Source organism: Netta rufina (genome assembly GCF_964035555.1).
Source record: "Netta rufina genome assembly, chromosome: 12".
NCBI lineage: Eukaryota > Metazoa > Chordata > Aves > Anseriformes > Anatidae > Netta > Netta rufina.
Genome location: NC_140135.1, coordinates 4,557,014 through 4,570,514, shown reverse-complemented (window position 1 = coordinate 4,570,514; position 13,501 = coordinate 4,557,014). Strand labels below are relative to the sequence as shown.

The window sequence follows — 13,501 nt, the reverse complement described above, 5'->3', positions numbered from 1 at the left end:
CTCGGCGATGATGTGCTGCAATACCGCCATACGGCGAGAGGCCAGTGTGTGGAATTAGCCCCGGAGCCTCGCTGTAGACTGGCAGGCAGCTTAATTGCTTTTTGTTAGCAAGCTGAAGTATTCATTTGAAGGTGTAGAACTGTTTGTCTTTTTGCTGGCTTTGGCCTAATTACATATAACCCATGGACTTGAATCAAGTTGTTAATATTCATCTGGTGTTTGCAGAGCCTCTAAATGGGAGCACTCTCTATGCTCTGACTTCATCTTCTGCATCTTTCTTCTGTTGTTAGAGCAGACAAAGCTAATTTGCCATCCTAGGGCCCGATCCTTGCAAGCCCTTGCTCATGTAAGTGTTGTCAGCAGGATCAGAAAGATAAAGCTTTCTGGTGTTTTTAATCTTTTTTTTTTATTATTATTGTTTTAATGTATTTATCTGACCCCGTGTGCCACCAGGGCCAAACCACCTGGGCGTTATTCAGAGGAGTGGAAACATGACATTTAAGTAAAGACCAAGATCTTCAGATTTTGGGGTGACCCCAGGCTGATTTACGATATTATAGGGAATTTGCTGGCCCTGGCATGGCTGGGTTTTGTTTCCCTGATGTACCACGCTGGTGCCCCACATGACAGGTCAATAACTCTCTGCCCATTACGTCGAAGCAGCGCAGCAAGGTTCGCTCCTGCTACATGATAGAAGCTGAAGTATCCAGATGGACCCACACAGGTTGCAGCCCCCTGCACTAGCCCATCTTTTATTTAGACCTGACAAGCTCAATTAGCATTATCTTGTGCTTCTGCATCAAGGGGACTTCTGTTAAGACGGCAGAGGAAAAGGGAAGAAGCAGAAGATAAAGGAAAAACGTTTTTGAGGAAAAAGCAGTAAGAGAAAAGGGATTTGTCTGTGAACTGTCACCTGATGGTAAGCAATGGGAACAGCTATATTAAGACTCCCCTGAAATATGACTTCTTAGATTGTAGTCACAGAAATCACAGACTCATCTAGGTTGGAAGAGACCTCAAAATCACTGAGTCCAACCTCTGACCTAACACTAACCAGTCCTCCACTAAACCATATCACTGAGATCTACACTTAAACATCTTTTAAAGAGCTCCAGGGATGGTGACTCCACCAATTCCCTGGGCAGCCCATCCCAATACCTCACAACCCTCTCAGTAAAGAAGTTCTTCCTAACATCCAGCCTAAACCTCCCCTGGTGCAACTTTAGCCCATTCCCCCTCGTCCTGTCACCAGGCACGTGGGAGAACAGGCCAACCCCCACCTCGCTACAGCAATATAGCAAGTAAGTTCACGCTAATTATATAGGTGAAACAGGATACATACAACTCCATCCAATTAAACAGAAAGATTTTGAAGAACCTGGGTGCTGTGCTGCAGTCACACTGTTGTCTGGTGCAGCTCCCCACAGCTCCTCAGCTGCACACCCAGCGCCAGAGTCTGGGGGAGAAATAAGGACTTCATCTCTTAAATCAGTGCTCTGTGCACGGCTCGAGATTCAGTTACGGGACTTGAGCAATCTCATACCTTCATAATGGTTTCCTTTCTTTTGCCTCAAGGATATGTTTAAACAACCAGAATATTTAGCTACAATTTTTCATTTTTGAGCAATTTTTCAAGTTTTGGCAGCTCAGCTCGTGCGCTGCATTTAAGTGACTGTGCAAGCAGGCTGCTGTCTGGAGGCGTCAGACACCGGCTTCTCCCACTGGCGCTGCGACCTTTCCAGCCTCAAGAACAGACACAGTCCATCTCCACTCCTCTGCTGAGGGTGGGCAGTTCACAACCAATGATAAAAGCAAAAAATACCTGAACAGCTATGCGTGGTTTCACTGATTAACTATAAAAGTTTGGGAATTATTATTTTATTCTTCATGTTACTTAAGGAAGGATTATAAAGACTACACATATATTTATATAAAGAGGTTGTAAAGTCTAACAAGATACCAAGCCTTGATCCTGGGCAACTCCTGCAGCTCATGAAAACAGCTCCCAAGGTCAGACCAGTGATGAATTTACTGTTGTCGCTGCCTTTCTGGCCAGCTGGATGTGGCCAGATATCCTGGGACACATTTGTATAGCAGAGGAGCCAGTAGCAAAGAACATAAAACGTACTTTGTGAATATTCATAATCAGAGCTTGGATCTGAAAGTTAGACACAAGTGCCCTTATCTAAATAACACGTTAAATAAACTGCTAGAGCTGTAAATACCTTTGGGAATGACTGACATCGCATTTCCTGGTTGAAATCACACCCTCTTAATGGCACAGGCTGGATCCTGAGATCTGAAACTCACAGGTAGACCCTAACTGGGCTTTTGCTTCTTGGGACTACTTTCTCTTAAAAAGAAAAAAAAAAAAAAAAAAGGAAAAAAAAATAAAATAATGAAGACAGCTACAGAGAAGTATGCGATTCTCCTTGATATCTGGCTCTCACCAGTCTAGCAATAAAATTTAAGACATTTCTTCATCCTTGGAAGACTCTAATCCCAGGTTGCTCTGCTATGCAGAAAAGAATAAGCTGTGATATTGTGGAAATAGCACGAGTAGAAATCAGGCTTTCTAATTTGCCACAGTACTAAGAGTCACCAGTGCTCAAACACCTGGGGTTAGTCATCCTTTTTTAGCCCCCCATTTCTCCATGGGCATGTGTGAATTACTTGATTGTGACCTGGCTGGAGGTCGTTAACATTATCAGCACAGATATCCGCCTTATCTCTCTGACTGCCAGCTTGAAAAGAAGCTCTTATCAGCTGGAGATAAGGGAGAGAGGATGGATGGCAGGAAGAACAAAGCCTTGGTGATATCTCTCTCATTGTTTCTTCTTGCTGAGTTTTTTTCTTAGAGCACTATTTGTCTACACGACCTTCATACAGCCCTGATTTATTTGACTGTTAAAATAAAACCTGAACTTTGCTGGAATATGACTGAAGAACAAAAAGGCGTCAATTCAAATCATTTACCTACGCTAAAAGCAGCACAAGGCACAGTTTCCTCAGATCCGATATTCCCTGGCCTTCTCATTAGCCATCGCTGTTCCCATCCAATGCGCTGGTGGGAGATGAAAGGTAATTGATATCTATAACCTGCATGCGAGGTGGAATGGCGTGCACTGCCAGCTGGAATAACAATGGTAATTACGAGATCTTCTGCACCCAGCTGGTATGAATAGCAGAGCTGCCAAGGCAGGCCTTTTCCAGGTAGAAGCAAAGCGGTTCCCTGGAGCTGGGCGAACCAGGCAGGCTGCAGCATGGAGGGACGGCGGAGGAAGTCGTGGTCAGCGCATCAGCAACATCGCTGGGCCTTGTCCAACAGCTCCAGAGTGTTCCTGGGGCAATTCCCAAGCACAAAGGGGAAGCTCCCAAGAGGACTTCCCGTAAACATCTGTAACTGGGACCCATGAAACTTTGCAGCGTGACAGTTACCTCGCTGGGAAGTAACACATGCCTGCCAAAAACAAGTGGCTAATAGTATGAGGCAGTAAGATTTACATGCTAAATCCTTGGCAGAAGATTTAATAGCCCCTAAAGCAGGAGATGTGAGGATAGCTTACATTTGATGTTCCTTGACAGCAATTTAAAGCACTAGGACTGCCATTTCTGTGAACCCAGGGCTTCCAGGTTTCCTCCTGAGCTGGAGCTGCCACGATGCGCTGCAGCCACGGCACGCGCTGTCCTGCTTCTGCCTGACCTTGACAGCAGGACCCAGGAGGCTGGGGGATGTTATTTTGGGTTTGATGCCACTTTTTTGTAAGATCTAGCCAGAGCAACTGGTGTGCTTGGACACAGATGGCATTTTGCTGCCCTTCAGTGCACGGCCGCCCTACCTGCTTCTGGCGAGTGCTGCCCGTTGGCTTTGTGCTGTGCTCAGTAAGGTGTCTTGAGCTTGGGCACTGCAGAACTAAATCCTTCACCAGTTTCTCATTAGCATCTTGTTCTACGGACTGTACCATGACTGGGCTCCTCATCTGGCATGCAAGTTCTAAAGGCTCGCAGTCCCATTGATGGCTTGTCTGCTATGGAAAAGTTTATTTATTTTTTCCTCCCGTGTGCTGTGTTTGATTTCTCCACCCAAGGGCCTTGCTGCCTCCTGCATTTTACCAGATAAGGCTTGCTCTTGTCTGAAACCAAGCCTTTACCTGTATCCTGGCCCAAGACTTCATTTTTCTCGTACCCCAGAGTCAGCATTTATGTGCATTTCTTTGAGACCTGCACGTTTCATGAACGCGCTTTTCCTTTCCTTTCCTCTGTTGGCGCCAGGACATGCGCAGCAGCCCCAGCTCCCTCCTGCACCGAGCACCCTGTCCTTTCCTGCTTGCTGTGGTTTGCTCAACAGCTCCCTGGCCATGCAGCTGCCCACCCCAGGGGTCTTTCACACCTTAGGTGCTGGGCTGTGTCAGCCACGGACCCGTTCCCCAGTGCAAATATCCTGTGGCTGCTCGGGACCTGGCTGTTCTGCCTGGTGCACTGTGATTTCGCACTAGAGAGTAGTTTCATCTCTTCTTTGGCTGTCTCATTCCCTGTTCTAATTGCTTTTTCTAATGCTAGATAGTCCTCCTTTAGCAATTTTTCTTATATTATTTTTGAGATTGATCCCATTAAATTCTTATCCTTCAGTATGTCATCCCCAGCTTTGAAAGCAAAGTCATTTGTTGTCAGCTGCAGCTGAATTACCTGTGCATTAATTGCCTTTGTAGGTCCCAGATTTCGCTCATAGATGATTTTTTTCTTTGTATGAAATATCTTTATTTGAAAAATATTCAGCGCCATTTACCTCAAATAGCCTGCTTGGGTTTTTGCTGCTTGCTTCTCTGAGCTTGTCATTAAGCCCCCAAGCTCCATCGATGTTATTATCAGCTTGCACAACACGTATTACAAAATTAACAGTCTTGAAACTGCAGAAAAGTTGTCTGTGTTGGGTTCTGCAAAGATTAACGTTCTCCTGGCTCTCTTTCTGCACTTCTTTCTGTTCAAGACACACAAAGGCATATTTTTTTGTGCTAGCCTGCTTGAAAGCCATTACTGATATATTTCCTGTGCTGTTACCTGCTCTGGGTTTAGCCTGCAAAGAGCAGTAACGAGGCACACGAGATAGAAATATACTAAACATAGTTTAATGACTTTCTCCTGCACTTAGCAGCTCAGCTAATTATACAGCAAAAAAGCACCTCTGACGTTTGTTCTGTGCCTCTCAGAGAATGGGCCCCTCCCTTACCTGGTGTGCAGCAAACCAGGCATGTCCACGAGCACCTCTTAAAGGTGGATGATGTGCCCCCTCCTTCCTCCCTGGAGGAAAGTCCTACAGCTTGGGCACTTCTTAACCTGTGGGGCTGCTGCTGGCACCTCCCGGGACAGCAGCAAAGAGCAGTCCTTGCAGAAATCACGCCAGCTTCTCCCTGCACACCAGGAGCTGCCTGCGCCTCCTTCCGAGGCACTCAGCCACGGCCAGACAGCCTGCTCCCCAGGGCATTGTCACAGCCCTCTATATCTGCATCTGACAGGCAGCAGCCTGATTTCCAGCTTAGCCCACTGACTGTTGTATAATAAAATACAAGAAAGGCACACGCAGCCCTTTTTGTGCCAGCTCGAAAGATGCTAGACATCTTTATACATTATTCTGCACAAAGGGGTGCGGGGAGGGTTTGTGTCATAGGGACACACTTCTTTCCTCTCGTTCAGGGAAGGGGAGAAGCCCTCGTGCACCTCCTTGTAGCATAAAGGAGCTGAAGTAGCTGATTATCCTGTGCTTGTCTTATCGTGGGTAAGTTTGGAGGTATCAGCGTGCCTGGCTGCTGAGCTTCATCATCAGCTCTGTGCTGTTTTCACGGAGTGTTCCCAACATGGCTCTGCAGCAGCAAGGAGCTGCCGTAACCCCTCGGAGCCCACCAGCCCCGAGCCAATGTAGGCTCAGGACCCTGAGCCTCATCCCTGCACTTTCAGGGATGCCAATTCAAGAGGCACAAGATCGGTCTCCTGTGCCCTGATGTGCCCCAGGCTTGTGCTCCAGCTCCTGGGGGCTAAGGTAACAGTAACAGCTTTTTCCTCTGCCAGCTTTTCAGCCGCCAGGGAGCTGAGATCCTAAATCCACGAACAAACAGGTTGAGAGGAACCTAGATGCAGAGGTAGTCACCTAATACAGAGAGCTGAAAGTCTTCCAGTGATGGGGCTGTGCTGGCTGGGCCAGGACCCGCTGAGAAGCTGGATGTTTTTTGGCAAAGAGTGATCTAAACCATATGGCCCAGCAAGGAGATGGTGACGGAAGTCTTTATAAAAAGCATTTTACAAAATATAAACAACAGATTCTTCTGCACAGAGATAAAGATGGAGATTAATGCTTGAATTATCCTGGATAATTAGTGTAGCAGGTAATTATTTAAAATCGGGCACATCTGTGAATACATCACTTTGACTGAATTAGAAAATCCTCACAACTGCTACAGTAAGATGGCTCCAGCAGTCCCACAGGGAAATCTTTATGGGAGATTAATTCTCGCTTCAAATGGCAGAGATTTGCAAGAGGATTAGGTGGCCAGTATGACACATCCGCATTGTGACAGAAAGTGATCCAGGCTTTTTGTTCTCACAGAAGAGCCGAGTGGTGCTTTCTTTGAATTCACGTGTTCTTTGAGCTTGAGGGCTAAGCCCTCAGAAGTAGTGTTTTATAGCCGAAAAGATGAGCAGTGAAGGAAAGTGGTGACAAGAGCAAGGGCAGGAGAACAGCAGCTTGAAGAGAGGACAGCGAAATCCAAACTTGGATTTAAAGTCCTAAAAAGCAGCAAGGTCACGCTTGCAGAGCTGGTGGGTATGGTTTTCAGAGTACTATAAAGTGTACAAAAAAGTTGTCACCTAACATTGTATGAGACAGCGCAGGTCTGGGAGGACTGGGTGAGGAGCTGTGAGGACAGCATCTCCCGTCACCCATCTCAGCAGCTGCTGCAGGAGCTCCAGGTTTGACCATCACTGCGTGGCTTCGCTCGTGGTGGCCAGGCCCAGGCTGAGCAAGGGAACGGGCCGCTTGGGTTGGGTTTTTGCTGTGTTCAGGAGCTCACGGTGAGTGTTCACTCATGTGCAGTCTTCAACAGCTTAGACACAAAGCAGGCTGAGGCTCGGGCAGCTCTCAGAAATGTGAGTCCTGCTCTGTGGCCTGCTGGGGAGATGCACCAAAAAGCTGGAGCACGTCTGGTAGGCTACCAGGCCACACTCCCAGCCAGCGCAGCATCTGGCTGTACCAGCAAATGCTTCAGGTTTGAATGATTGGGTACCAAATGATGGCTGAAGCATGGTACTCCCTGTTCTCAGCCCAAGTGAGTTCAGAAAGCTGTTTTGTGTGCAGATCTCACTGCTTACAGCACTAAAGAGAGCTCTAACCAAGAAAATGGTGGTTTCCTGGCACACAAAAACACCCTCAGTAAAATTGAAATCGCTCCTTGCTGCATGATTCCAACACAGAACTGGTGCCAGGAGTTCTCATCTGATTTGCTCAGGTTCTCAAAACATCAAGGTGAATAATTGAGGCAGGCTGAGTTTGTAAACCCCAGGGAATTCACAGCAGCAGAAGAGAGGAAAATAAAAAAGAGATACTTTAGGCAGTGTCCAGGGGGTCTGTCTTTTAAAAAAGGTTATATGGCACTCCTGGGCTAAGGCTGCACAAGAAGAAGTACCAGTGCGGCTGAAGCTGGCCTCCACCAGCCTCACCTGCAGGTGTATTTACATCAACAGGGATTTGTTCAGACCAACCACAAAACTTCCCCAGTGAGAAACTACCACCAGGTTTCATGGCGCTGCCCTCCGTCTGCAATCAGCCCCTATTCAAGCCCATACAGTACCATTAAATATCTTACTTTAAAGTAAAATAGCAAAAGTACTCTCTACAGGAAGTTTATTATCCTTTTTCTTTCATTTCCCCCAAGCTAATTTGCAATCCCTGAGCTAAAGATTTGCCTTATCCTTCCCTACAAACAGCATCCAATATCTACTGCTAAATCACCTCCTCCCCCAAGACAAAGAACGCCAGAAATACACGTTTCTATCCAAAATATCAGTCTTGCACTCTCCCTCAGCTACTGTTTTACACTAAACTCGGTGTTTCCAGGTGTCTGCAGCTTCTGCATGCCCTAAGAAAGCCTTGCAGTAGGGCTGAGTAACTCAGCACCACCCTCACGCTGCCGCGCTTAACGTGGATATTCCCCTGCAGCTGCTTGATCCAGCCTTCAGAGATGCAGCCACTGCTGGATTTTCCCCTTGGGCTAGTAGTGAGCCTGTCTGTGTGGAGCTGCAGCTCAGGCCCTGGTATTTTGGGGTGATTCAGCCCACCAAGATGTGCACCTGGGCCACCGAGGCAGTTGTGTTAAATTGAGAGCTGCACGTCATTTCAATACGCCATTAAAATGGAGCTGAGCTGCACCTCTCTGTCAAAATGTGAGCATATTTTAACCATGTCAGAGTACTGGAGCGTAGCCAGAATGCCAGTGTAATAATTTTTTGGGCATGATGTTCAGCCATATTTTATTAAACTCCCTGTCGTACACTTCACTGCGTGGGTCTGAGGGCTGCTGCCTGCAGCCCAGCATCCAAGAGGGCTGCTCCTTCCAGCTTCACTTAAATCTACTCAGAAACTTAAAATCATCACTGTGTTCTTGGTTAAATCTCACGTCAGATACCGCAAACATAAACACTAAACAGCTAAACCACCGTAACTATCAGCACTACATTCCATGGAGGTAAGAGCACACATCCTTACCGCTTAGATGCGGGGTGCTACTGCAGACTGTGCTCGGCACTGCCTGAAGGATTTGGTTTTCTTCCTTTTCTGCCCGATGTCAGAATTCCTGCAAAACATGAAATAGGGGCATTTTTTAAACTTCAGAACCAGCACGAAGCAGCATGACATCCATTCTGAATGTGGATTTTGTATTCATATGGACTTCATCTGCAGAGAGAGCTGCATCACCTCTCTGAATCCAGGCTGTAGGTTGTTCTCTTCGCCCTGATGCTGAAGGGAGCACGCAGTTTGTTAGCAGACAGCATGGCACCTCGGCTCCACAGACCAGACTGCAAATACCTCGATTTGGGGAGCTCCATTTTGCAGCCTGTAAGATCAGCATCTTGCACAAGCTCAATATTTCTTGGTGATGCTATGGACATGCTGCGCATCTGTGTAGCTGTGAAGTGATGCTAATAACTTTCCACCTTTGCTTTGTTAGGATGAAGAACATTAGAGCTAGCATGGTGTTGCAGTGATAATATAAATACATAAATAAATAAAAACCAGTAAAATGTTTCCTGTTTGTGTAATGATAATGCAGAGGCAAGATTTAAAATATAGCCCCCAGTAAAATTTATCACTTCTTTATAAACAAGAGCTGAATGAATAGATGCTATAAAACAAATCAACAAAGACCACAAGAGATTTTTTTTCCAGGGAAGAGTGTGAGAATTCATTGGATTTTGACATGAAAAACAAGGGTCTGTGATAATATAAAAGCAGTAGCAAAAAGAAAAAAGTTTTCCTGCTTCTTTTACGGGTGAACTAATGTGCACAACCTCTAAATGATGAAGCCTGTGAAATTTCTTTTTGCTATCATTACATTTCTCAGAGGTTGGTATTTTTATACTCAGCTACATTTCACACTGATTTTTTAAGTACACCCCCAGCGAGGGAGATGGAAGAAGTGACACTGCTTTGCCTGCAGCCAGAGAAATGCTTTCTTGCTCGCGTCACCTCCTTAGTCGCTGACATTTGCTTCAGTAAAGCCTGCCTAAAGCTGTTGATATTCTCTTTCCTCCTCTCACAGGACCATGCAGACATAGAGTGGAAGTTTGCACGGACAAAGCTCTGGATGAGTTACTTTGATGAAGGTGCCACTCTGCCCCCTCCTTTTAACATCATCCCGAGTCCCAAGTCTTTCTGGTACCTTTGCAAGTGGATTCACAAGCAGCTGTGCCCAGGCAATGACTCTGACAATGAACAGAAGAGGCATGAAAACCTCAAAACATTCACAGTAAGGAGCTGCATAGTTTGAAACTTATTTTTTGGGGGTGCTTGTGCATGTTCAAGGTCACAAGGGGTGCTACTGTGCTGGTGCAGCAGAAGGTTGCTGCTGGACTGGGACTCGCCAAGAGCCATCAGGACTCTACAGACAGGATTACGTGTTGGGTAACATGCCTCTGCCTTTCTCGTTGCAGGAAAGGCATGCTGACAACCTCATTCAGAATCAACATTACCAGGTAAACTCTCCTGCAGATCAAGTTTTTACTTACAGTTTCTTCTTCCTGCTTATTTTCTACGATCTCACTTCTTGCTTTCTTATAGAATACATACACAAGTGTAGGAGCTCCAAGAGGATCTTGCTTGTCATGGATTAAACATTTCCTCGATAGAGGTGGGGTGGTTTAGTAAATCACTCCTAGCCTTTCACCTTCTCTGAAAACAGCAAACTTGCCAGGTGGCTCCCTGGTTGCTGAAGTCAAGGCAACATCACCATTGACTTCGGAGGGATCAGACTGTCGTGTCATCCTGATTAAAACTGTTTTTGCAGCATTTTTACATACTCTCAAATTGTTCCTCTACTACTTTTTTTTTTCTGCAAGCCATCCCTAATCCTAACTCAAACAGCAGTTGAGATTTCCTTCAGTTTTGGACAGCTCAGGAAGGAGGAATTGTTCCTTTGTTGAATTTTGCTGTTTCTGTTCATTCTCGGCTTGCTTGTCATCAAGTGTTCATTAAATTCAACCTACGAAAGGATGAAGCGGTATTAAAAACACCAGCTTCAGTGCTTGAATTCAATGTGATCATGCCAGCATGCTGGAAGGACAAAAAAATATCTCCTCAATGTTAGGTGGTACGTCAGACAATACTGTCAAAAGCCATAAATAATTTGTCTTACGTAGGACATCTCCTGTTTTCTGAAGAGTCTTTGTACGTGGAGTTGACACTTAATGTACTTAGTCACTTCTGATAAGAGACATTGGGTACCTTCTGACTTCACAGCACAGCTCACAGGTACCGAGAGTGGGATCTCTTAAAGCACCTCCCAGTAAACCCTTGGTGTGGAGCACAGCTTAAAGCTTGGGGTTACTCAGACTTCTCGTCTCCATTTATGGGGGAAAATGCAGGGAAGGTTTGGGGTAGTCTTTTCTGTATCCAGACATCAACCTGTGTGTGTCAGGTAACAGCCAGCAGTCCAAGCCTGCTTATGCAAAGCCAGCAAGGAGGTACACAAATGCAGAGCAAAATGGATCTCATCTAAGTTGTACCAAACAGCCCAGGTAATGCTGGGGAACAGTCACCAAAGGTGTGACTCTGTACTTCCAGTGCTGTCCAGAGAGCTGCAGCAGCTCTGCAAGGAGTTTTTAACCTCCCATTAGAGGGCACCCAGGCAGGTGGCAGATGTGGGCTAACATGAATGTGCATTGCCCTGTAGAGTCCTGGCTGTTTGTTCTTCAGGTTATTTGTTGATAACACACCATCATTTAAAGAAAAAAATCTTAAAGTGGCAAGCTTAGCCCATCAAGATAGATACACAGCATATACACGAGACTGGTAATCTCAAAGGACTTCCAGCATCTGAGATTAAATAATGCATGAAGAGGTTTAAATGGCTTGAAGACATTTAAGATAACCTAGATTATTTTTTTCTGAACAAGTTTTATGTATGCAAAGCAAGTACAACAAATCAGCTCACTACACTTAATAGCTGAGCTTTCAAGATGAAATGTAAACAAGCCTCTGCAAAGGTTTGTTCTATTTGAAAGTGCTGTTTCTAATAGTGATTTTTTTTTTAAGAGAGCAGAGTCAGGAGAGCTATCAGTAAGAATTTGGTGAAGTACAGCAAGAACAGAATTTGGTCTGAGCCAGCAGCTGAATCACTTCTGTTGTTTCATATTTCAGGAAGTGATCAGAAACCTTGTGAAAAGATACGTTGCAGCAATGATCAGAACTTCCAAAACCAATGAAGGTTTAACTGAAGAAAATTTCAAGGTAACTTCCTAGTCTTTAATAATCGTGTTACACTAATGCCAGTAGCCACTTGCAGAGTTCCCGCTAACTTGGGAATATATTTTGCGACCAGCAGTGGAAATATGACTGCTACTGGAGCTGGGAAGGTATGCGATGTGCATGCAGTCTTCTTTTGAGCAGAGAATATTCCTTATAAGGTTGTCTTCTCACAATGTCTCAGTATGTCTTAATGCACAAGATTTTACATAGACAATGGCTTTGAAAACTGGTAAGAATGAAGTATCTGCTTTGAGTCAGCATTACGCTCCTAATCCTAAACCGAGTCTGGGTTAATGGATACAGAGAATATTAAATTTGGGCCTATCAACTAAAAGATTCCTGCAACAATTCTAAATTCCAACAGTTTCACTTCTATAAATGTCTTATTTAGGCTTTCCCCAGCCCCAAGCAGGAAGAAGAGGGGATAAGGGGGTGGTCACAACAGCTGGTCCCACAGCCCTTGAAGACAAAGATCTTGTAAGCTCTCCAACTCTCAGGCTTACCAATAAATTTTTTCACGTCACCAAATCATAAAGATGTACGTAGCGTTCTTGTAAGTCTGATTTGGTGTCAGCCATTTGCATAACTCTTAACAATTCTCCCAAGAGAAACTGATCTTTCTTTCACGTCACAGATGATGCTGTTGAGTGGCACTCATTTTCCCTCTTGCCCTAGGAATTAAAACAGGACATCTCAAGTTTTCGCTACGAAGTCCTTGATCTCCTGGGAAACAGGAAGCCCCAGAGGAGAAGTTACTCTACCAGCAGCACAGAGGTGTCCCAAAAGGATGAAACAAACGAGGATAGTGCTGGGGAAAAATCCAAAGCCAAGAGCGTGTCTTTCAATGTAGCCAACAAAAAGAAGGACTTCAATGTATCTGCTCTAATTAAAACCATGTCTGGGATTGATATGGTGGAAGAGAAGCCAAAAAGCAATGGGATCAGTAAGCGCTCCTTCATCCGAAATGGAAATAGAGTTCAGAGGCTTTCCAGCTCCAAGAAGGAGTCCTTTAAGAGACTGGGCCTGCTGTTCTCCAAAATGAACGGGCACGTCCCTGAAGCAAATTCAGAGCCCATGTACACTATTTCAGATGGAATTATTCAGCCACACTACATGTGGAAAGACATTAAATATTCTCAGATTGATAAAGAGAGAGAAGAGAATTGTTCCAAAAGTGAAATTAACCTCAATGAGGTGGACTACAGTGGGAACACGAGACTTACAGGACAGAGCAAGGAGTGCCCTGTGGTTTGTACCAGCTCCCTTCACTGTGCTTCCAGTATTTGTTCCTCTAACTCCAAACTTTTAGACTCATCAGAGGATGTGTTTGATTCATGGGGAGAGGCTTGTGACTTGTTTATAAACCAGTGGAAAGACGGGCAGGAGGATCATGTAACAACTCGGCTATAAGTAAGGCTACCTTAACACCTGCTAGAAAACTTAGCTAATTATTTGTAATTGTTTGCTCTCACTTGATTCAGCATTATGAAT

At 45.2% G+C, this 13,501-nt stretch overlaps 1 protein-coding gene across 1 annotated transcript in view; it reads left to right on the top strand.

The window, feature by feature from the left end:
- The window catches only part of TRPC5 (transient receptor potential cation channel subfamily C member 5), a gene marked incomplete at both ends in the record, with an annotated part of 63,038 nt that extends 49,618 nt beyond the window's left edge, over nt 1-13,420 (top strand). Inside the window, 4 exons of the mRNA XM_084293975.1 lie at nt 9,807-10,013; nt 10,198-10,239; nt 11,903-11,992; nt 12,686-13,420. Of these exons, the coding sequence (XP_084150101.1) occupies nt 9,807-10,013; nt 10,198-10,239; nt 11,903-11,992; nt 12,686-13,420 (1,074 nt within the window). The remainder of the gene's footprint in view (nt 1-9,806; nt 10,014-10,197; nt 10,240-11,902; nt 11,993-12,685) is intronic.
- Between the last annotated feature and the right edge of the window lie 81 nt (nt 13,421-13,501).